At 48.0% G+C, this 23,573-nt stretch overlaps 7 protein-coding genes across 7 annotated transcripts; 5 read left to right on the forward strand and 2 right to left on the reverse strand.

The window, feature by feature from the left end:
• Positions 1-115: 115 nt before the first annotated feature.
• Positions 116-1,662, reverse strand: AtWU_07273 (ubiquitin C-terminal hydrolase 37; the record flags this gene model as incomplete). Its single annotated transcript, XM_035502382.1, has 6 exons — positions 116-657; positions 717-901; positions 949-1,130; positions 1,190-1,289; positions 1,346-1,440; positions 1,513-1,662. The coding sequence occupies 6 exons, from the start codon at positions 1,660-1,662 to the stop codon at positions 116-118; spliced, it is 1,254 nt and encodes a 417-aa protein (XP_035358275.1).
• A 1,119-nt stretch (positions 1,663-2,781) lies between these two features.
• AtWU_07274 (putative nuclear envelope pore membrane protein) lies at positions 2,782-6,724 on the forward strand (the record flags this gene model as incomplete). The annotated part of the gene is made up of 4 exons (XM_035502383.1): positions 2,782-3,216; positions 3,272-3,420; positions 3,481-6,462; positions 6,523-6,724. The coding sequence occupies 4 exons, from the start codon at positions 2,782-2,784 to the stop codon at positions 6,722-6,724; spliced, it is 3,768 nt and encodes a 1,255-aa protein (XP_035358276.1).
• A 170-nt stretch (positions 6,725-6,894) lies between these two features.
• On the reverse strand, positions 6,895-10,245 carry AtWU_07275 (rRNA-processing protein UTP22; the record flags this gene model as incomplete). Its single annotated transcript, XM_035502384.1, has 1 exon — positions 6,895-10,245. One exon carries the CDS (start codon positions 10,243-10,245, stop codon positions 6,895-6,897), a length of 3,351 nt encoding a protein of 1,116 aa, XP_035358277.1.
• Positions 10,246-11,257: 1,012 nt separating this feature from the next.
• Positions 11,258-13,440, forward strand: AtWU_07276 (cystathionine gamma-synthase; the record flags this gene model as incomplete). Its single annotated transcript, XM_035502385.1, has 5 exons — positions 11,258-11,302; positions 11,449-12,865; positions 12,959-13,142; positions 13,198-13,240; positions 13,321-13,440. 5 exons carry the CDS (start codon positions 11,258-11,260, stop codon positions 13,438-13,440), a joined length of 1,809 nt encoding a protein of 602 aa, XP_035358278.1.
• A 1,001-nt stretch (positions 13,441-14,441) lies between these two features.
• Positions 14,442-15,047, forward strand: AtWU_07277 (mitochondrial 54S ribosomal protein mL58; the record flags this gene model as incomplete). Its single annotated transcript, XM_035502386.1, has 1 exon — positions 14,442-15,047. The coding sequence occupies one exon, from the start codon at positions 14,442-14,444 to the stop codon at positions 15,045-15,047; it is 606 nt and encodes a 201-aa protein (XP_035358279.1).
• A 629-nt stretch (positions 15,048-15,676) lies between these two features.
• AtWU_07278 (M20 family dipeptidase) lies at positions 15,677-17,442 on the forward strand (the record flags this gene model as incomplete). The annotated part of the gene is made up of 5 exons (XM_035502387.1): positions 15,677-15,708; positions 15,846-15,877; positions 15,937-16,004; positions 16,071-17,188; positions 17,259-17,442. The coding sequence occupies 5 exons, from the start codon at positions 15,677-15,679 to the stop codon at positions 17,440-17,442; spliced, it is 1,434 nt and encodes a 477-aa protein (XP_035358280.1).
• Positions 17,443-18,165: 723 nt separating this feature from the next.
• AtWU_07279 (DNA repair protein SMC6) lies at positions 18,166-22,268 on the forward strand (the record flags this gene model as incomplete). The annotated part of the gene is made up of 14 exons (XM_035502388.1): positions 18,166-18,246; positions 18,298-18,707; positions 18,758-19,277; positions 19,328-19,555; positions 19,612-20,171; positions 20,223-20,316; positions 20,375-20,640; positions 20,697-21,353; positions 21,403-21,505; positions 21,566-21,724; positions 21,780-21,919; positions 21,972-22,020; positions 22,071-22,168; positions 22,220-22,268. The coding sequence occupies 14 exons, from the start codon at positions 18,166-18,168 to the stop codon at positions 22,266-22,268; spliced, it is 3,414 nt and encodes a 1,137-aa protein (XP_035358281.1).
• Between the last annotated feature and the right edge of the window lie 1,305 nt (positions 22,269-23,573).

Below are 23,573 nucleotides of genomic sequence, written 5' to 3' on the forward strand. Positions count from 1 at the left end.
GTGCTCCTAGGGCACGCTCTACGTAGAACAGTCAAACATTATTTTTCTTCCAATCCCCTTTGGTGGAGAAGGACGACAAAGATAACGAGAACAACAGGATGTTCTGATGGAGTCTTCATAACAAGTCCTCTATCATCCTTTTGCGTGCTAGAAAGCGTAGCCACGTTCGAATAGCCGGGCCATAATCATATCTTCGTCCTTCAGCATAATCCTCATCCATTTGCTGAGACTGTTGCTCTTCTCGGATTGCTGCTCGTAGTTCCTGTTGAGCATGACCCAACCTCTGCCGATGATGAACAAGTTCTTCCACTGAACATGCCCGATATTCTTTCTCTTGTCTTTCATGGACGGTCACTTGGTCGATGATTTTCCTCGTCAACGCATAGCTTTCGTCCGGTCCCAGGATGGTATTTTCGTATATCGAATCCGCCAGAGTGGATTCAAGACCAGCAGAGCTCTCGGGACATGAGCTCAAGCGCTCTTGAATGATTTCTAGGCCCCTTACATTGGCAGCTAATTGATTGACAAGCTCAGGGAGCGGATCTCTAGCAACACTCAGGATAGAAAACTCTATCTGATCTTCTTCATATGCCTCCATTCTGGCGCGAATATCAGGCTTTACCAGGCTCAGCCAATCTTCATCCGATGCGCAAGAGCCTAAGGATCCGGCCCAGTCAGTGACAGATAGTTACCGTAATAGACTTGACATGACTTACCAAGCGCCTGAGGTTGACGTTCTAAGCCGTCGAACTTCCAAACTTTACCCAAGGCAGGGACGAAGGCAATGAAATGAAAACCCGCGTCTGCTTTATTATCAGCGGGCTTGTCCTTAGCTGGCCTACTTCGCTTGGATGTAGCCTCAGCTTTGAGCTGGTAGTCTGAGCTAAGCATGTCCATCTTCCTGCTGCCAAATTAATCAAGTGAGTGTCCAGTGGACGAAGCAATTACCTGGCGAATGAATTATGTATTCTTTTGACGAATTCGAAGTTACTTATTGCATCTCCCCTCAGTGCGGGTGTGAACGGCATGGTAAAGTCTTTGAAACTCTGTAGATTCTCCCCAAGGTCGATATTGGTGATGTTGTTGACGATGTTTAGAAGCGCCACACTGGCGCAAGCATTGCTGGCTGTCTGGGCTAGAATGTTAGTGGCAAGCTCTAGGGCTAGATCTGTAGACAGGGAAGACTGACCTGATTAGCAAACCAGAGGCCCTCCGGGCAGCTTGCTTCTTGCTTATCTGGATCATCCTCGCGCCAACGGAACAGGAAAATCAGACCATATATGGGTTTACTGTGGGTGTATAAGGTCTTGGTAATCAATAAACTAGATCATGGTATGCCACTTACTTCAGAAATGCCATCATCTCCTCGTCAAGTGACACGACCTCTTGGATTTTGATCCCTTTTACTCCGAACTCCCGGAGCATCACATTGAAAAGAGCCTGCAGAAAGATGATCAATCATGGCGCTCAACACCGTGGGAAGCAATGGAAATATCGGTCATAGAGCCATACAGGTTCCGAATCCAGCTCACAGAATCCATTCCAGGAATCCTGCTCGAATTTCGATGCCGGTGAGTAGTAACCGTCCAAACCCTCAATGCCATTGCCTACAGTGGCAGTCGGCTGGGTTCCAACCCGTCGGCGTTTGGCCTGATGGGTCATGATGCCAGTAGTTGTAGGTCCCTAGCTAGTTCGGAGGTTATAGATAGTGGAAGAGGAATGGTGGAAACCGAGCAAAGCATGGATCCACAGGGCTGGTCACCATGCAGAAGGGGCAGAGATCATGAGAAATGGACCGTAGTCTTACTGACGGTAGGGAGAAGCATGGAAGAGGCTCTCTCTGAGCCCACTTTAGAGAAACCAGCGTGTCAGGATTTGCCGTGTTACTAGCTACCTACCTGCTTGATCAAAGGGAGGATGGAGGACTAGTCGCTGTGTAACACATTTACCGGGGGACTACTACGGAGTACACTCCGTAGTCTATTACACCACGTGTACGGAGTACTGGGATACCAGGTACTTACGGCTTCCCGCAGCATCGATCTACTCCGTAGATATGGAGTGTCCATTCCAGAGGAGGCGAAGAAGTGGCCTTGTATATGATTACAGAGGAGTCTACTACGGCTCCCGTTGCATCTCAGTAAGGTCTCCCGTGGAGAGTAGTAGGTAGTTTAGTTTGTATACCAGTTACCTGAATCTACAGTAAGCGACACGCGTTTGCAGACGCGCGCTCTACTAGTACTAGTTTAGTTAGCGAAAGCATCCAATGGGCCTGTTTCCACCATGCAACACGTGATCTTCATACATCATTAACGGGATCCGAGCTGCAAACTGGAGCACTTCCGACAGCTAAAAAGCTAAACCCTTGCATTTACTTATTACTCTTGTCTAGCTAGGTCCCGGTATTTCACCACCTATTGTTCGGGACTTTTCACATTGTCAAGCACATTTACCAAATTATAAAGGAAACATAATAGATTTACAACGCGAGTACGTTATTAGTGTGCCAAATCTCGCCGAAGTTCTCTTTCAAATACGCGCAGCCCAACCTACTACTCACTAGCCTGTTTTCTTTTCCCTCGCGCTTTCTTTTTCTTTCGCAACATCGAACGGCTCAACAACCACTTTCCCCTGGTGAGTCCAAGACAACCGCCAGCCTCAGCAACTCTCGTGAGTAATTCATTCAAATTTCACAAACCATCCTTTCTAGAGCACAAAAAGCTCACCCTATTACGTCTACTATAGGTCTTTGTGCCCTTTTTTTGATGACCGCAGCATGCCATGAACGGTACTCCTCGACTTCGGTCTGCTTTCCCGCAGACACCACAACGAACTCCGAAGATCAGAGACTTGAGCTATTCCACATCTAAGCCGAAGCCCCGTGATTTAGAGCAGACGAAGAGTCTTTCAAAGATACCCGCACAAGATGCCAATCGACCACTCATACCAGTAGGGGTTATAGATGCCCCGTCGCAGCGACTTTACATTGCGGCTTTCTATGTAGCATTAAATGCTTGGCGAGTATACGAGTCTTGGACGGCATCCGATGATTTGGACTCGACTTGGTTATTCCTTAAATGGGCTGCTGTCGATGGTGTCTTTCTCTTCGGTCTACAGGCGCTGCGCATCCCGTGGCTAGAATGGGCTTTTCCCACTACACTTGCAATCTTCATTATTCACGTTGTCGGCAATGTATTCCTCATGTTTCGAATCCCCGTATGCTTGTCCACGTCGCCGCAGTAAAACAAAGAGCTTGCTAACTTGTAATTAGATCCCGGTTGGGACATGGATCGCTGGCATGGTCAAGTTGGCCTACGATAGAGAGCTGTCCATTTCTGAACGAAGTGTGAAGCCAGGTGATATCATTCACAACGCATCTCTTATTCTAGGAAAGCAGATCGTTCATATACTCCCCGAAGGGTAAGAGCCCCTAGTTTGGCAATTGACATAACTATTTGTATACGCTAACAAATCATGCAGTTCAGCTATACTAAACCCAGATCAAGTACCACTGTGCATCGACGCACAAAAGACTGCCATCGATTTGCCAATTCGAGTCAATCAAACGGATCCTATCCTTATCGAGTTGTTACGCCTAGATTACGACACCGGCGCAAATGAAACGATCATACTATCGTCCAAGCAGTTGAAACAGATGAAAAAACATGCAGAGAAAAGGCACCAAAGCTCAAGTTCAGACCTTCATCGAGATCTTCTCTATTCAACTCGGCGACCGGGCATTTATCGCCTGCAGAGGGTAGTAGATGAGTCTAACCTTGATGTACACATGCGCTCGTCTGATGCTCTCGTTGTCACTTGTCCCCGGGCGCTGGTTAAGAACTCGCATACTCATAAATGTCGAGGGGAACTGTCAAACCTGATACTAGCGGTCGAGGGCACGCCGCCATTGAAGATTAAGTACAGCAGACAAGTGAATCATCTTGACCGAGGATTTTCGTTTCAAAACATACATCCCGATAATTTGCGCTCGCCATTGTTGGGTCAGAGAAATTCCGGCCTCCTTTTTAATTCCAGAGAACCCGAAGTCGCCTGGGCTCAAAGCCAAATCATCGAAGTTCCGTTGAATGAGTCACTGAATGTGGGCGGGGAGTGGCTCTACAGCATTGAAGAGGTACATGATGGTGCAGGGAACATCGCAAATTATTCGGCGCTTTTGGATGTATTTGATCGCTCCTCGACCAAGTCTCTATCACAGTGGCATCAATTTTCAGTCCACGAGAGGCCACGCCTGTCTCTGACTGGCTGCAATGACCAGAGCTTCCTAGAGGTTGCACGTGGCGACAGCGTTGACCTTCCCTTGAAATACCATCCTTCTGGTCAAGGCTACGCCAATGATGGGCCCTTTTCTCTGGTGTACTCGTTCAGCGGTAGCGATCAAGAAAGTCCAAGTGAACAGCCTAACAAAGTTCGTCAACTCACACTCAAGAGTCTCGACCAGAAACCTCAGATTAAGGATCCGGGTTGGTACAGCCTGAACTCAGTTTCAAGCCAATACTGTTCTGGAGAAACGCTGGAACCCTCGTCTTGTTACCTGCGCAATCCTCCCGAGCCTGAACTGGCTATTAGGTACGAGAAGATCTTTGACAAGTGCGCTAATAATCCTGTCGGTCTACTCGTTGATCTGGACCTCACTGGATCGCCACCTTTCCGGGTTCGATATGTTGTTGAACACTCGAAAGGCGTGGAGACAAAGTCCCAGACAATTGACGGGCTGCGTGCTCAGCTGGATTTCACCCCTTCAGAGGCAGGCGCCTATCGTTATCGCTTCTTGGACATCTCGGACACTGTTTACGCTCCGCAATCTCTCAGGGACAAAGTACCAGTCCTAGAACAAGATGTGAAACCTCCAGCTTCTGCTCATTTCCTTGGGAACAAGGAGGTGCGCAAGGCTTGCTTTGGGGAGCCAGTGTCCGTAGACGTAGCCTTCCTAGGTGAAGCGCCATGGACGTTGCAATACGAGCTCGTCCACAACGGCAAGAAGACGAAGTATTCTTTGGTTTCCGATAGCGAAATGGCCACAATCGTGACAGAAAAGCTCGTCAGCGGTGGCGAGTATGCCATTGTGCTAACTGGCGTCAAGGATCGTTCGAACTGCAAACGGACTCTCAGGGACACTATCAAGATTGACGCTCGCTCGAAGCCACCGCACGCGTCCTTCGGCCAGATTGAAAAAAGTAGAAAATACTTGGCTTTGCAGGACTCCAAGCTTGACATTCCGGTCAGACTAAGTGGGGAGAGGCCGTGGAACGTCAGATATCGCAACTTGAATACCAATTCTGCCGTTCTTGAGAAGACATTCTGGCAAGAGAATAGCGTGCTCACCGTTGCTCAAGAAGGGCAGTACGAACTTGTGGACGTTGCTGATAGCTCTTGCCCTGGCTCTATTGACCAGTCAGCCAACGTCTTTGAGGTGTCCTGGATACCTCGCCCTCATATCACGACAGTGGATGGCTCTCCCGTTGGCGACGATGGCCACGTAACGAAACGCGATGTTTGTCAAGGCGAAGATGATAGTCTTGAGCTTCGGCTGTCGGGTAACCCCCCCTACGACATACAGTACGAGCAGCAGCGCAAGACGTCTCGTGGTTCACCGTCAGTCAGGCTACAGAGTCTGAAGACAGCCCTGAATGCTGCCTCCATGGAAATGGATACGTCAGAGCCTGGTTCCTATACATACAAATTCACAGAAGTCGGCGACCATCTCTACGACCATGATCCCCGCAGCCGGCCGGTTGTCGTGACGCAAAGGGTAAACCCCCTCCCCTCTGCACGTTTTGACTCGCCTGGTCGTATCTACGGTTTCTGCAAAGAAGACATCAGTGGCGAGGAACTGATACCCATTACTTTGGAGGGCGTACCGCCATTTTCCCTCGAAATCTCCATCAAGCACCACTCGAAAGCCAAACCAGAAATTGTGTCAATCCCAAACATCAAATCCAACAGGCATAACTTGCCTATCCCACGACGCCATCTTGAATTGGGCCAACATGTCGTCAGCATCCGCAAAGTGAGAGATGCACGTGGATGCCAGCAAGAAACCGAATTTGACTCTTCTTCGGTGAGGGTCGCGGTTTCGGACGTGCCCACAATCATCCCTCTGGAATCAAAGACCGATTACTGTGTCGGCGAACGCCTTTCTTTCTCATTGTCTGGTCACGCCCCGTTTGACGTGTTCTATACATTTGACGGTGCATCCAAAAAAGCTACTTCCAAGACCACGAATTTCCGCCGGATTGCCGAGCGGCCAGGAGTCTTCACCATTACCGCTGTAGGTGACGGCGCGAGTGGAAAGTGCAAGGCACACAAGAACATAACAAAGACGATTCATGAGATGCCGAGTGTGAGAATCAGCAAAGGTCAAGTCTCCGTTGTTGATATACACGAAGGAGGAGAGGCCGAACTTCAATTTGAGTTCTGGGGCACACCTCCATTCGAGTTTACGTATGTCGCTCATTATTATTCCTCCTGTATATCACCGTGGATTAACTAATAACTTGTTAGGTATATCCGGAGCTCGAATACTCGAAGAGGCAGAAAGCCCGAGATACTCGATATCAAGCACGATATCTCTTACGAGCACACGAAAAGCATCAAAACATCCGATGAAGGCACCTATGAAGTTGTCGCAATTAAAGACAAATACTGTTCCTTTTCTTCTCAAGAATCGATTGAGAAGACTGAGAAACCAATGGCACGCCCCTGAGATAGAAGGTAGAAGGAACTAATAGGATGTGTACGAGTGTGATTCCAGCATTTTGTTTTCTTTCTCATGAACTTTTGGTTGTTCTATTCGCAATCGCATCGCAACGGCGCTAGGTATTGAAATGTACAGGTTAAATCAATTGGAAAGGTCTATCTATAGCTATTCATAAATTACTTCTCGGAAGCCACCTCTGTATGCACTTCTATACTATCCACCAAGTCAGCACCTAATCTGGCGATCTCGCTTAGGACGGCTTGGCAATTCATAGACACTTCTTCGTTGGCTCTCGGTTCTGAAGGGCACGTTGAATATGCCAACTTCAGCGTCCATTTCTTCGGTTTGAGGATCTGTGGGTTCCAGAGACCGCCGATAACGCTGCAGCTTTCGTCGCCGTGGAAGAGAAGCATCTTTGGATGGTAACACGCCTGCAGGTCACGAGCAAAGGACGAGACCATTGCAGGTTTAGCAGTTCGCGCAGTTCTCCGCGCATCTAAGTTCTTGAATCTCGTAGGCAGTGCCAATCGTTCCTGTAGCAGGCCCGGGCGAATGTTGATAACGAAATCGTAGGGTGCTAGGGACGTATGGAACAAGTCTGACACAATAAGGCCATAGCCCTGCTCCCGCAGCAATTTCATGGCCGCTTTAGCCAAAGTACACATTCGAGCAGCCACGACCTTTGGGGGCATTTCATGCTGTGTCCAAGTTACGCCATCAGTGTCAATATCGGAAGCAACAAACAAGGCGACGGTATTCATGGCCGGGTCGATGCTTCGCCAGGCAGAAAAGCGAGTCTGGATCGCTTCCATTGACTCCTTATTCAATTCACCGAAATCGACCATCAATGGCTCCTGCTGCCAATCCCATCGGGCAAGGACATGAAGCGTCCTCAAAAAACCGGCCATGACACTCGAGGGGCTGTCCCAAGGATAAGACTGGGTAAAGACCCGGACAACGAGTAATTCAATCAACTCTTGATTGACATGACCTGCGAGCAGGTGGCAATTGAACCAATATTTAACGAGGCGAATTGTTGGCGACAACAGTGGGAAGCGTGTACATAAAGTGCGGATTGCCTGCGTTAGACGAGGTGTTTGGATAAAGAGTCGCTTATATGCAGCTAAGGCATAAGCCACTTGTTGTTTCGCCAGCGGGCTAGCACCTTTCTCCTTCAGTTGACGTTCTAGCAACAGCTGCTCGCGCTCATGGTGAATCCTAAGGCGGAAAACTATTCCTGATGTATGGGTGATGTCCAAGAAGGAATTATTCATCAACCCCGTTGACTCATTTTCCAACCCAACTCTACAGGCGGAAGCAACCCCGCCCGACTTCAAGGAGTCTCCTATCTTGATGAGAAAGGCGACCTTGGTCATCTGGATAGCCTTCAGATCATCTGGCCACCGGGCCGAGCTCTCAAACTGAAGAACAATGTCCGCAGGGTCGGATGCAACCCCAGCAGTACCATGGAGCCGGAGGGCAGTGTAGCGCAGACTAGGGCTAGCTGGTGCCAGATGCCTAACAGTTAGGGGAACACCATCCATGTCTTGAATTGATCTTTGCACTGAAGTGAAGGCATCGGTGATTGCCTGAAAAGCGGGACTCGAGTAAGAGAAGACATCGTCGCCGCCTTCGCGAAGCTTGTCGTCATATTCATCTCCAATGAATACCACGTCGTCTTTGGTGTAGTTGAAATGGCGGCTCAAGATGTACATCAAGATCTGATACACTATAGATGGTGATGACTTCTCATCAGTCCATACCAAGCTCTCTCGAATAGTACCATCCTTGAAACGTCTGAGTTCAGCCTTCTCTCCCCAAAATGACCTAAAAGAAGCTGCCTCTTCTTTCTGTTCTGCAGACGGGCCATGATCGACAACACGCTCAGCGTTGTCGGTATTAAGAACGATACCCACGGAGACACTTTGGCTTTCCGGCTTGCGATGCGGTTTTGCGTCTACCGGCCAGGGCTTGAAAACATCCCCGTAGATATGTACGAGATCCGCTCTGTCCCCAAGCGCTCTAACAATCACGTCATATACAGCAGTCTGGCTGCGAAGGCTCCGGAGGATGTTTGCACTGTCCTGCGCTGGAAGCTTCAAGATGCGATCAAATCTCAGAAGAGGTTCATTCACCTTGATGATAAAGACTTTGTCAAAGTTGTCGTCGCGAGATTCATTCAACATGCGCACAGTAGTGTTTGCTTCACGGCGAAGAAAGGCATAGGACCAAGGGGCCATTTTATAAAGGACATTCAACCCGCGTTTGCCATCATATAGGACTGGGGTGCCATCAGGAAAAGATATGTCCGTAGCGGAAAATAGCAACGGAACGGCCAGGTCCCTTCCTGCAATGAATTGAAGGGTCGCCTTGAATAGCTGGTAGCTACTATATGATTTTAGTAGAACGGGCTTGCCGTTGGGACCTCCTCCTTCGAAGAGGAGAGCCATGAGCACTGTCCATTCAAAACCACCGAATCCGCCCTTGAACGGAGATGAGCCCAGTCCCCGCTGTCGGAGCCATGTCCGGCCTAAAATGCAGGCATCCTTGAAGGATTCGCAATTCCGAGCAGCGTTGTAAAGAAACTTGTGATACTGTGCCACTGTGGCTTCTGAACGAAGAGCGGCATTGTAGAATGGGGTGGACTCCTGAGACACAGGCACATCCGTTGAGCCCTGGCGAATATTGTTTCTCGACGGCAAGGTCCGAGAGATTGGGAACAAGGAGTCTTCGATGGCCGTAATTATACGAATCTGAGTCTTTGCAGGCAGGGACTCCTTTCTCTCGGTGCCATTAGGCTCCAGTAGAAGAACAGGACGAAGGCTGTCACCATCTTGAAGCCCAAATTTGACGGTGAGATTCAGTTCCTCCGCTTCCCTAATCCCGGCAGCAAGGCTCGCGATGTAATATGCCCGCTTGTGGAAATAGCGGTAGTTCACGTAATCCTTTTCCTGAAACAAAGCACTGGGCATCGTGACTGCCAAGTCCACCGTCAACGGTACATCGCTTTTGGCACCTGTTTTCAAAGAAAGACTTCCGACCACATTGATATTTGTTGGTTTCGAGTAGGATACGGTGTACTTTGTATCCTTGGCTGGGCGAGGTTCAGGGAATGGAACGGTAATTCCATGCGCGCCACGCAGCTCCTTCTCCGCTTCAAAGGTTGATTTTGGTGGCCTATCTGGAAGACATTCGATAACGCTTTTCAACTTGTGAAGTGTCTCCTGGAGTCGCGAGACTTGTTTGTCATAGTTCGGCCTCGACCCATTCAGTAGTTCGTCCAGTTGTAGCTTGAAAAAGGTGGATTTATAGAAACCGCTGGCGAGCGCAAGTTCAGCGGAGCGGTCGTTCTTTGAAGGCCCACTGGTGCGCAGAGTAGAAACGTCGGACTTTCGAGAGGATTTAGCGGCATCGCTATCAGTCAGTTTATTTCGATTCGATAGCGAGTATGCACTATTATTTTGTGTACGCGAGGAATCGTCCGGTGAAGGGCTCAGTCTCCTTCTTTTTGCTGTATGGGCCGACATATTGAAAAGGCTTCAAGGAACAAAAACTGCTCTGAGCGTTAATTGAGGAAGTTGTTGGAAATGCGACCCGAGCAGGAAAAAATTGGCAGTTGTGTAAAAAGTACCCTCCCCTGTGATGGACTAGCTGTCTCGAATAGACTGCAATGTCTGCGTCGTTTTGTTTACTACCTCCAGTCCTTCCCTCTTTTTTTTTTCCCTTTGCTGTAATTTTTAGCCTCTTGATTTTTGACTTGACGGGAAAGCAACGTCCGATCTCCGATACCCACTCTCACGTGGAGATAGCTAGCTGAGTAAGCAGCCAGATGAATGGATCTGTAACCACAGTTAGCTAGTAGTTACTCCCGGTACTCCGTAACTGACTAGTGTAAGTGACCAGTGTAAGACCAAGAGGCCGTGTCTTGCATCGTTGGGACCCCAGGTGCAATTGGATTCGTCCCAAGCTACTATTATTAGTACTACTTAGTTCTACATCAAAGGCCTTTCCCTTTTTTCCCTTTATTTCCATGGATTATATAACATAATTTCTATTTTCTTGGGTAATATTGTATTCAGGTCTTGTCATATCTATCTAGTATTTCGGAGATAGGTACCCCGCATACAGTGTAAGGTAGCCCTTCCGTATTACCATGCAGCAAGTGTATCAGTCAACCCTCCCTCGCCATTACAATCTATGGAATGAGGAACAGAAGTAGAAATAGATTTTGGGGCTTATAATACTTATTAGTTAGGGACTAAGCATGATGGCTACAATGATACTCTATCTAATGAGTTGTAAATTGTCCTGGGATGTACTGGCATTGATCATTGGCTAGACTTCTCTGAGGGCAGCGCCGAAATCGCAGTTGACTCATTAGAATTAGTACGAACTACTAGTTAACTAGTAGTTACTTATTGTCCTGACAAGTTTTCTTCACCATCCGCCACCTTGCTAACATTCTTTACACTACGTACCTTCTTTTGTCCGCCTCTGTTCTTACTGTCTTCGATATAGTGCCGTTTCCTTTGTGCTACAATGATACAAGACATCGGAGGCCCAGTCCCTCCTCACACTGATCACGTATGTTCTAACCCCGCCCAACCCCGCCCAGCTTCTATTCACCACCCTTTTAGTTTTTGTCTCGGTCGCCATCTTGGCTCGGACGAGCTGCGCAAGGCTTAGAAGCTATTTTAAATCACATTTGGGCTTTACTCACATCCTCATAGGCAGTCAGTGTATCCCTTCCAACATGGAAAGCGAATGTTGCATACGAGGAAGGAGAGTCATGGGTTGTGAATAAGATGCAATGCGGTTATCCTCGGTTCTTTATACACCCCATCATACAGGATCTGGCGAGGGAGATCGTACGTCGCTATGGAAGCCCAGAATTGGAAACGGCTATACTATTCCCTTCCCTCAAAACATCAGGGGTCTGCTATTCATTTCTCAAATCGAAAATACAAGCCGAGGAACCCTGCAATGTCCGGACAATACATTTTGCCCTTCCCATTCAGGGCGAAGACGCGCCGTCTGGTACAGACTTGATACTATCGTGTGTGATATATCCCATCCAATACGCGCCAATCGCCAAGCAGGTCTGGCAACATACAGGAAATGGAATCTCAAGTAGACGTGCTGAGTTTTGCCTGAACGCTTTAAGGGATGGGTCTCTCGTGGAAAGGAAACCTGTAGCTCAAAGTATTGCATCGCCACGGTTTTTCAAGGGGCCCAGGAGGTATCAGGGTCGAGAGTCCATAAGTGGAAAGTCACAGGGAAATGGGACGCACGCACGCGACAGTACTACAGGTACAATTACGACAACCAGCAGCATGCAAGATGGCCGCGAACATGTCCAGTTCATTGAAGAACGATTCGGTCGGAATCTAAGCACCTCGCTGGCCGGTCAGGCAAGGCTGGCTGTACGGCGACGCATTGCGGGCGTTTTGACAGCCGATGTGGAGCTAAACGAGGCCCTTGAAGAAGAGTCAGGAGAAGGACGTGTCGCGGGGCTGACAGAGTCCGATGTTTTTCTCTTTCCGACCGGCATGAGTTCCATCTTCAACGCACATCAGATGTTGATGGTTGCGAAGGGAGATATGAAGAGCATCTGCTTTGGATTTCCCTACACCGACACCCTAAAGATACTTCAAAAATGGGGCCCGGGCTGTTTGTTCTATGGTCATGGCTCTTCGGAGGATCTTGATGACCTGGAGTCAAGGCTACTGAAAGGAGAGAGATTCCTCGCTCTATTTACTGAATTTCCGGGCAATCCGTTACTGAAAGCCCCTGATTTGAAGAGGATCCGATCACTCGCCGACAGGTATAACTTCGCTGTTGTAGTAGATGAGACGGTTGGGAATTTCCTCAACATCAATGTGCTTCCCTATGCAGATATTGTGGTAAGCAGCTTGACCAAGATCTTCAGTGGTGACAGTAATGTTATGGGAGGGAGTGCAGTACTTAACCCCCATGGGCATCATTACGGTTCTCTAAAAGATATATTTGCACGCGAATATGAGGACAATCTTTGGGCAGAAGATGCCGTGTTCCTCGAAAGGAATAGCCGCGATTTCATATCCAGAATTGATAAGATCAATAAGACTACAGAAGACATCACAGCGATGTTGGAGGACTCTCCACTCGGTAAGCTAACAATCAAATCCCTTCGATGTTGGACTATTGGGTGCCATTGCTCGATGTACCTGCCCAAAGCGTTCAATGCTAACTGACTTGCAGTGAAAAAGGTCTACTATCCGAAGTACAACTCTTCAAGACCCTTGTATGAAGCATTCCGCAACAAAAATGGAGGATATGGCGGTCTATTTTCGGTTACATTTCATTCAACGGCAGCGGCAGTTGCTTTCTTTGATCAACTCGAAGTACTCAAAGGACCTAGTCTCGGTACTAATTTTACACTGAGGTAGGTCATTATCATGGCAGGAAAATGGGCGACAAGCCTGTTAACATTGATGCAGTTGCCCTTACACTCTGTTGGCGCACTATGGTGAACTAGAATGGGTATGTCAACCTCTCCGATCCCCGACACGGCATAAACTTCGCTTTTAGTTGGGTATAGACTCATGCTTTCCATCATTTAGGCAAGCTCATTTGGTGTCGACTTTGACCTAGTAAGGATAAGTGTCGGCTTAGAAGATGTTTCGGATCTTCGCCAGCGATTCCAGCAAGCTTTGAATGCTGTCGCTGAAGTAAACACATGATGCAGGCTTCCTGGAAAGAGCGTTTATAGACTTACGAAAGCATGCATCATATGACCTACATAACATGCGACTTTCATGCCAAAGCTTTTCGGGTGACTACATATTTAATGGACTGCCTGGTAGCTTGGTGAAAGAGAGTACTGAACTTCCAAGGGCCTATCACAGCCAATGAGCCATGGCTTGAGGTTCCAGAAATTAGCCCAGTACCGCGATGAATATTTTGCCCTATTAACTTTTCACTCGTGTTCCAATTATCTATCAAGCCAACAACCACTCTCCGATTGTTGTATCTGTGGACCCTTAGACTAGAGACCCTTTGACAACCAAATACAAATTATCTGCACGACATCCATGTCCGTGCCTACGTGTCCCCGTGATCACTGACGCTTAAGAGTACAGTGTACTAGCGTGCCTGATAGCCTACAAATACAAATATTAAGGGCCCAAGTAGCTGGGCAAACTTGCGGGAAACCATAGGTGATTGATCTGCTTAGTTGCCTTCATGATAAGAAGCAGCTATAAGCTAAACCAGCTGGTGCACCCAGTGCTCCGAATTGCTTTCGAGGTTATTTTAAAGAACAGCGATAATTATAAAGATAATCAGGACAAAGACTCTAATAACAATAACGGCTGAAAAGCGAAGACTAAACGGTGTAAATAGGTCTGTACCCAAGTTTCTCTACATGATCAGTTAGGCTAGTGCGGCGCCAGAGTCACGAGACTAGCAGTTCGGAAAAAGTCGACTTCCCCAATTTCGTCCGGTACCTCCCCTACAAACCTCTACTTGGCTATGTCTAATTAATCTTAGGCTTTTGGCATCTTCTCGTATGTGTTCCACTTTAGCACTTCTTATGTGCTGTATATTTATGTTAAATCAATGATTTACTAATTACTCACTTCTGCTTCCTTGCACTAGGTACCATCTGACGGCCACCTCTTCCTCCAGCTGTAGCTGCTTACTTGCTATCATCTCAGAGCCGAGAAGACTGAGATTGGTCGCGATGGCGAATTGCCTTGCAGCTCCTAGGCGGCCTCTTCTGGCACTGCCATTCCTTCTGCCCTCTCCTTACGAGTGCGTCACCCTAGGTTTGCGACGCAATCAGTCTTCATACAGGCGCACAAAGCAGCGTCTACGTGTCAAGCCAGATGCCTCATTTGGCTCTTCTGTGAGCCATTCTCAAGAGGATCATATCATCTACAACCCACCGTCAAGTGCGCCGTCAGTTTACCACACGCCCACTAAATTCTTGCCCTCTGATGATATCCGGAGAAATTTGCGCAACGCGTCTGTCAAGGGTAGCAACGCCGAATCCCTTCCCCTCGCAGCCAAAGTGACCACCGAGAAAAAATACCATCTAAACCCATCAGATATAAGAGAGATTCGCAGGCTCAGGGCCACTGATCCGATGACATGGAGTCGGTTGAAGTTGGCCAAGCGCTTCGACTGTTCCCCAATGTTTATTGCAATGGTCTGTGAGGCTAGTCCAGAGAAGAAGGACATCCAAAAGCGAATTCTGGAAGCTGTGCAATCAAGATGGGGATCGAAACGTCGGATGGCCAGAGAAGACCGACAGCTGCGGAAGGAGACATGGGGAAGGGATCAGTAAAGCCACAATCAGCTATTATTTTCCCCCACTTGTCTTTACCTCAATCATATTTTCTGTCACGCACCGCCTTACTTTCGATTGGGTGTACCAAAGAGACTTGTTCGCTTGCGAACATGCATCGAGGAAGCTCAACATTTGTATAAAATCATGTATTCTAGCGTTGTCACTCTTGGGAAATGAAATGTATTTTAGAAGATTGGCTGTGTTATTGGCTTTGTTTCTCTTTTTCACCTTTCAGTAGCGCCCACATTCGCCTGGTTCTTATCGAGGTTAGATGCTCATTAATGGCTATGGGCGCTTATTTGCGCTCCGGAACGGTAACCTTCCTAGTACCAAGCCGAGGTGGGCAGGACGGACAACCAACCGAATGATAGCGAGGATACTGTTAGGTAAACCTGTGTCAACCCAACAAGCAAATCAGGTTACTTCCATTATCTTCCACAGCACAAATGCCCCTCCCCCTCCGTCGCATTGCAACATCGCTTAGCTGGAGGGAGTGCAGATTATATCTGTCATCATCACCTGCGCACTTCAAGGATATCCGGGCGCCTCGAATATCTTCCATTCAACACCAAATACGCTATCTATCTTCACGCCGCTCATTTTACGGAAACATCAGTGATCCGAAAATGGCACCGCAACTTGAACCTTTCTTCAAGCAGTAAGCCACCTTCATTTTACTCGTCCTTTTTTTTTTTGTCATTGCTGGTTTTGCTTCTACTTTGGCCGTTTCCTTCCTTGGCATATGCTATTACTATGGTCCGCTGGCTGACATGATTTGGGTGACCATCTGCACAGGGTCGACGATTTGTCGGGCTCTTTCATTGACCGTACGTCACGCTCTCCCAAACTCCTGCTGTGGAGGATACATCCTCAAATAACTCAAAAGGTCTACGAAAGGCTGTCGCTATCCCATCTATTTCCGCACAGGATGAGAATAGAAAGGATGTCTTCAAGGTGTGTACTGCAACCTGACTCAGCCCTCATCACTACTAAACTAATCCCTCATTTTTTCCCCATCAGATGGCCCAGTTTCTTGCTTCCGAGCTTGAGAACTTGGGTGCCGAAGTGGAACAGAGACCGTTAGGTAAACAACCTGGAAAAGAGCACCTAGATCTTCCCCCGGTTGTGCTTGCTCGTTATGGTAATGACAAGAGCAAGCGAACCATCCTGGTCTATGGGCACTATGACGTGCAGCCGGCTTTGAAAGAAGATGGCTGGGCGACAGAGCCTTTCGAGTTGACCGTCGATGATCAGGGAAGAATGTACGGGCGCGGAAGCACGGACGATAAAGGTCCCGTCCTCGGCTGGCTGAATGTTATTGAAGCTCATAAAAGGGCTGGTGTTGAGTTCCCGGTCAATCTGCTCTGTTGCTTTGAGGGGATGGAGGAGTATGGCTCAGAAGGTTTGGAAGAGTTCATTCAAACCGAGGGCAAGGAATTTTTCAAAGATGCAGATGCCGTTTGCATCTCGGACAACTATTGGCTTGGGACCGAAAAGCCTTGCTTGACCTACGGGCTCCGAGGCTGCAACTACTACTCCGTGAGCATTTCGGGCCCTGGTCAGGACTTGCATAGCGGGGTCTTTGGTGGCACAGCCCACGAGCCGATGACTGATCTGGTTCATGTGCTTTCTAAACTTGTCGATTCGCAGGGAAATATCCTGATCCCTGGAATCATGGACCTTGTTGAGCCCCTTACGGAGGAAGAAAAATCCCTATACCCTGGCATCAACTACACTATGGATAATCTTCACGAGTCACTGGGCAGCGAGACAAGCATTCATTCCACCAAGGAGAGAACTCTCATGGCAAGATGGAGGTACCCGTCTCTTTCTCTCCATGGCATTGAGGGCGCATACTCTGCTCCTGGCGCGAAGACAGTAATTCCAGCTAAGGTCATCGGCAAGTTCTCAATCCGAACTGTGCCGAATATGGAAAGTGAGGACGTGAACAAACTCGTCTTCGACTATGTCAAGGCAGAGTTCGCCAAATTGAACAGCAAGAACACATTGAACGTGTGGCTCCAGCATGATGGAAAGTGGTGGGTTGCCAGTCCGAAGCATTGGAACTTCTCAGCTGCAAGCAAAGCCGTGAAACAGGTTTTTGGTGTTGAGCCGGATATGACCCGTGAGGGTGGCAGGTATGTCTTCTGATTCATACTCGCCATCTGTTACACTGCTTCAGATACTTTGAGACTGATATCCATATAGTATCCCTGTCACACTAAGCTTCGAGCAAGCTACAGGCAAGAATGTCCTCCTCCTACCTATGGGAAGCTCGACTGATGCTGCTCATTCGATCAACGAGAAGCTCGATAAGAGGAATTATATTGAAGGAATCAAGTTGCTGGGAGCGTATTTGCATTACGTTGCGGAGGAGCCTATGGACATCTGACCGTATGACACTTTGGAGACCTTCGCAGTCGCTTAAGTCTACGTCACCCCTCTCACTCACAGTGTGAGAATATCCGGTGGATGACTTGTCCTCTTCCAGTGGGACCTCGAAGGTACCTGGGGCCTCATGGCATACATTGAAGCTTGCAGCTCTCTTCATAGTACCTAGGGATGCTTCGTCCCAGTATGAGTCATATCATTTGGATGAAGGACACTGTAGCATCGCAAATTCCAAGATATTCGCATAATCACTAGAGGCAATGATCACCAGTTGTTCTTTTGCATCAAAGCAATGGCAAGGTATACAGCGTACGTAGGCAAGATGGTAATTTATGCCCCAAAAGAGCTGCATCAAATACCTTCTTGGAAGTTAGCAAGCAGCGAGCTCCGTAAGACAACATCAACCGCAGGGTGGGGATATTTGCGGTGTTGTTCCTTTCAGTCTTCTCCCGAAGGAGCCTTAATTGGATTTCTTTCATGTCACGTGTAATGACGACGCGCGACGACGCGACTTATCAATATCCGATAAGACTCCAACACGAAACAAAGATGGGCACAGTTCTTTCGGCTTCAGCGGCCAAGCCACCAAGTAGTGAATGAAAGGAGCAATCTGGTTCTTTGTCGACCGTTTCATTTAATCTTGAACATTCTCTCGTCTCCCCTTTCTATTCAAATTATATGCTATGGCCAGTTGTAATCCCCATATTTCAGCCGCCTTTCCTCGATGCCGTCAATGAAACGCTCTCAAACGTCCCTAGAGCCTTCGGACTCGGACGATGAAAATACTAGCGGCTACTCGACTTCGGTATGTGGCAGTCTTAACGTATAAGTAAGGCCGCTAACCTGGACGAACTAGCCAAAACGCCTCCGTAGGACTAACAGTCCTCTTTCAGAGGGGAGCGCGGTGGACAGAAATGATGGTGATGAAGAATCAAGAGTCCGATCCCTTACGCAGGCTCTTGATGATGACGATGAGGATGAACTTGAGTTACGGGCTACCCAGGTCATCCAAGAAAAATATTCGTTTGCTACTGATGAACCAAATATACCTGCCGAGCATGGCATATTGGAGCGTGTTGAGTGTTACAATTTCATGTGCCATGACCATTTTTATGTTGATCTAGGCCCTCTAATCAACTTTATCGTGGGCAAAAATGGTAGCGGCAAGAGTGCAGTCCTCACGGCCATTACTCTTTGCTTAGGGGGTAAGGCATCTACTACCAATCGAGGCCAGAGTCTAAAAAGCTTCATCAAGGAAGGCAAAGAGTAAGCGATACCCGAACCCTCTCGTGAATAGTTCTAATGTTGCAGTGAAGGCATGCAACCATTGTTGTGCGAATCAAGAACCAAGGAGATGGCGCTTATATGCCAGATGATTATGGCAAGTTTATCACTATAGAACGCCACTTCTCCAGAAATGGCACAAGTGGGTTCAAGATAAGATCAGAAAATGGCCGTATCATGTCCAGCAAGAAGTCAGAGCTCGATGCCATCATTGACTATTTCACCCTGCAATTCGACAACCCAATGAATGTCCTCTCCCAGGATATGGCCCGCCAATTCATCGGCTCATCAAGTCCTAGTGAGAAATACAAGTTTTTTGTGAAGGGCGTCCAACTCGAGCAGCTCGATCAAGATTATCGGTTAATTGAGGAATCCGGTGACCAAATCGAGGAGAAACTGAGGGGCCGGGAACAGGATATAGCGATATTGCAAAGTAGGAAGGAAACTGCGAAACGAAAGCTTGATATTTCCAACCAACATGACTCCCTGCGGAACCGGATCAGGAATGTTCGAAATCAAATGGCTTGGGCTCAGGTGGAGGAACAAGAAAGGGTATCCTTATATCTTCCCAAATCATCCATTACGTTTCTGACAGCCAACAGATAAGGGACTCTTTAGACGAAGAACTTCTTGCGGCAGACAACCAGATCGCAGCTGACGAAGCTGATTTGACCAATTTTGATGTTACTATTAACGCGGCTGCAGCTGAGCTTGAGGCCGCCGCGGGATCTGTTCGCCAAGCTAATGCGAAGCGAGGCCAGGTCCAAGATGAGAAAGACGAAATCCAAGCGAGGTGGGATGCGCAAATGACTGAGCGTCATGGACTGCAGGTATGATTTATAAACACCTTGCATTCACATGAAGAGCTTTTTAATGTTATCTCTAGGCCGAACAACGCCGGATCAGAGAATATCTCAAGGCAGCAGAAGAAAGAATAGCTACTACTCAACGGAGTATTGACGAAGAGAACCGGCGTTTAGCCGAGATTAGCGGCGGTAGCTTTACTCGAAAGCAGGAGGAACTTGAGCGAGCAAAAGAAGAAGCCTCCCAAGCCCGTGCTCAGTATGAGGAACATAGTAGCGACCGTGACCGTCTATTCCATGACATAAACGAGGCTGAAGAAAAAGTTCGGGAGGCCGAAGGGCCAGTCGATAAAATCAGGGCCGATGTCAAGGAGGCTGAATCGCTTTTGTCAACCCTGGAAAGGGAAGGGGGTCCACAGAATTCTGGGTTTCACGAGAGAATGCCATTCCTTTTGAGAGCCATTGAACAAGAACGTTCCTTTACTAATCGTCCTGTCGGGCCTCTTGGTCATTACGTGCGCCTGCTCAAGCCAGAGTGGTCTTCGATTCTTGAGAACGCATTCGGCACCACGCTGAACAGCTTTGTGGTAACTTCACCCAGGGACTCGAAGATTCTCTTCCAGATCATGAGGAGAGTTAACTGGTGAGTTTTCTATCTTCGTCACAAACTTGATACCTCTGACACTGCCGAAAGTGAGTGCCCTGTTCTGATAGGGAGTGATAAACACATCAATACTTCAGGCAATGAACCTGATTCTCAGTACGATACAGCCTTGCGGGTCCTTGAGGTGAGGAACTTCTATAAGCGCCATCATGGGGAGTCTGGTCGGACTAATTCGCTTTTAGTTTGATAACGAGTGGGTTCGTGGACAGTTGATCATCAACCATCATATAGAAAAGATGCTGCTTATTGAGAACTTGGAAGAAGCATCTTCTGTTCTCTTTGATGGGCAACAGCCTAGAAACGTTAAACGTTGTTATTGCATTGACCAAACAAACAGACGCAGGGGTATTCATCTTTCTTTTAGCAGGACTGGTGAACCAAGCCAAGCACCAGTCCCAGCCTACAAGGGGTCTCCGCGAATGAGGTCTGATCGGGAATCTCAAATTAAGTGAATAATATCTATCGTTCTACAAGGCCCCCTGCTAGTGCTAACAACTTCTTTAGGGTACAGCAGAGTGTCGTGGCAGATCTAAAGCAGGACCTTAGCCGTCACGAACAAGAGCTTCGGTCTGCTCGGTCTCGGCTGGAAAGCTGCAAGCAAGCCCGTCAAAAACACGACCGAAGGTCAAACGAACTAAGAATTGTAGCACAGAGAATGGAAGACCGTGTCGAAGAGTTGATGGAGGCGCTTGACAGGGAGGCTCCCGAGGATGGGCGCCTCGACGGGCTTCGGACCACACTGCAAGAGGCAGAAGAGGAAAGGCACCTTAATGAAGGATCTTTAAATGACGCCACCGATGCTATGGAGGCCATGATGAAAAAACTGAAAGCAATCAAGCAAGAGCTCGCGGCCAAAGACGCTGAGATTGCCATCGTACAGGAAGAGCTCAAAGTTGCTCAGGATGCGGAACGCAAGGCTGATGAAGAGCGCCGAAAGAGGATAAATGATAAGAACGCAGCAGCAGAAAGAATCGAGGATCGCAAGCGGAACAGAGATAGAGTCAAGAACAAGCGAGATGAGATCGCGGTACGTATCGTTGACTTCAGCGAAAAGGCAAATATAATCTGTGACCGAGTTGCCATCGAGGAAGGTGAAACAGCGGCTAGTCTGGACAGAAAACTCGAACGACTTCACAACGACATCAAGCGCTACGAGCAACAGTCAGTATAATCATATGTCTACAAGTATGAAGCGCTAATCATTGCGTAGGTTGGGAGCATCTCGCGACGAGTTACTTGCTGAGGTCACAAAGGCTAGCGAAGCCTATGATCGAGCTTTGAAGCAAGTAGAGGAGTTTAGGTTGTTGGCCGAAGTACGTACAGACCTCTCCCCTTCTCCCCATGAAACATCCAGTTGCTGACATAAAAGCAAGGTTCTGAAGGCGACACTGAATGTCCGCAAAAACCGCTGGCTAATTTTTAGATCACACATTTCATCCCGTGCCAAGGCACAATTCACTTACCTTCTGAGTGAAAGAAGCTTCAGAGGTCGGCTTCTGACCGATCATGAGGGCAAGCTTCTGGACTTACAAGTATGTTTGCTCTTGGCCGTCATTGTTGCTACAGTACTCTGACAGCGCTTCATAGGTGGAACCGGACATCACAAAAGACAGCGCTGGTCGTGGTGCGAAGACACTTTCTGGCGGCGAGAAGTCATTTTCTCAAGTATGTCTGTTATTGGCATTGTGGGAGGCTATGGGGTCTCCAATTCGTTGCTTAGATGAATTGTAAGTTATCCAGAACCTTCAACAAGTCCTGTAGCTGACACGAATTCTCTAGCGATGTGTATATGGATCACATTAACAGGAAGATGGCTATCGATATGCTTGTATGTCGGACTTATCACGCTCAATCTGTACGTGCTAACGGGCCTATAAGATGCTAGCTGCCAGACGGTCGATAGGACGGCAATTCATTCTTATTACCCCCGGGTCAAGATCAGAAATTACCCTGGCGCCTGACGTCTGTGTAAAGGAGTACGTCTGTGAACGAGATTACTTGAACTGCAGCTAACATGTTCCCTATAGGTTGGCGGAGCCCGAGAGGGGTCAGACAAGACTAACGTTTTCACGGTAATTCAGTGGCTGTTGCATCACTGGACTTCATTTCCTATTCTATTCTCACCCAGACTATCCATTCTCTGTCCCTTTTTTGAGGAGGGGGGGTGTGCGGGGCGCTTTGGTCCGTTTCCTTCAACCTCACTGCATATCCTCTTTATGCATCAACGGTTTTCATCTATTTTCTATAGTCCTTTCATGCAGTAACCAGTTCCCCTCGTTCTTCTTGCGGGCCATAGGATAAGACCGGGAAAATTATGGCCTGGGCACGGTATACTGCCGCATTTGCTATACTTGAGACACTATATGGAGGGATAAGACCGTCTTCCGCAGTGGGAGAAAATCAAAATCCGTGTCTCACTAGCAGAATCTTTGAAAACCCGGGGTTAGGCAATATGTCAAGCCTAGAGCCTTGACAAATTGATGAACGATAGTAGATGAAATATCTAAGCAGTTGCTAGCCTAGATAAGAACTCAAGATTTCAATGTATTGAACCCGGCGTTGTAAAGCAGCCCAATGTTAGTAGAGTCGGTCTTTGCGGTGTGGAGTAACTAGTAGTTACCGCCTACGTATGTGCCTAGGTACCTTAAGTAAGACTGCCACATGACCCGTGCTGCGGAAGCTGCTGTTCCGTATTTATGTGTATGATGCGTATTATTCACCACTCCCACCACCACATTGAAGTTTTCCATCCTCTTTCCACTTCACTTTCTACGATAAGCCATTCGCCTTTCACTCTGTGCGAGTCAAATCCGTCACATAAAATTCCTCAAACCCAATCCAACACCTAATCTTAGGATCGGCTACCCATACGTCCGAATTGTTCGAATCGCAGCCCACATCCGTGGCACCCACCCAGTTCTGTCTTCCCGAGTTTCGTTCCTGACGTCCAACCAAACGGCCCGCACACAGGCACTTCACATCAAGTCGCTGTCAAGTTTCCAGTTGACGATTCAATCATCAGAGGCCCCTCAAATACACCCTTGTCTCTTTTATCTCTAAGCATAGCTCTTTTCGTCCTCATTCGGCTCCGAGCGGCCTCATTATATTGGGAACGGAAGCACAATCTTTGCATCCGGCCAACTCATTCACCTCACCACCTTGTGTTGTCCACCCGACTTCCGGTCTTCTCGAAGATAGGATTTCCCAACATTAAGTACTTTGATTTATACCATTTCCCTCGTGAGATCACACAGGCTAATGTATTTCAGACTTGGATCGAGCTAGTAATCATCACTGTCTGTCCCATCGCATTTGAGTGTTCCGCAACATATATTTGGAGGAAGAACAAGCAACCTACCCCACCTGAATTCCAATATTACC

Source organism: Aspergillus tubingensis (genome assembly GCF_013340325.1).
Source record: "Aspergillus tubingensis WU-2223L DNA, scaffold_8, whole genome shotgun sequence".
In the NCBI taxonomy this organism is placed as follows: domain Eukaryota; kingdom Fungi; phylum Ascomycota; class Eurotiomycetes; order Eurotiales; family Aspergillaceae; genus Aspergillus; species Aspergillus tubingensis.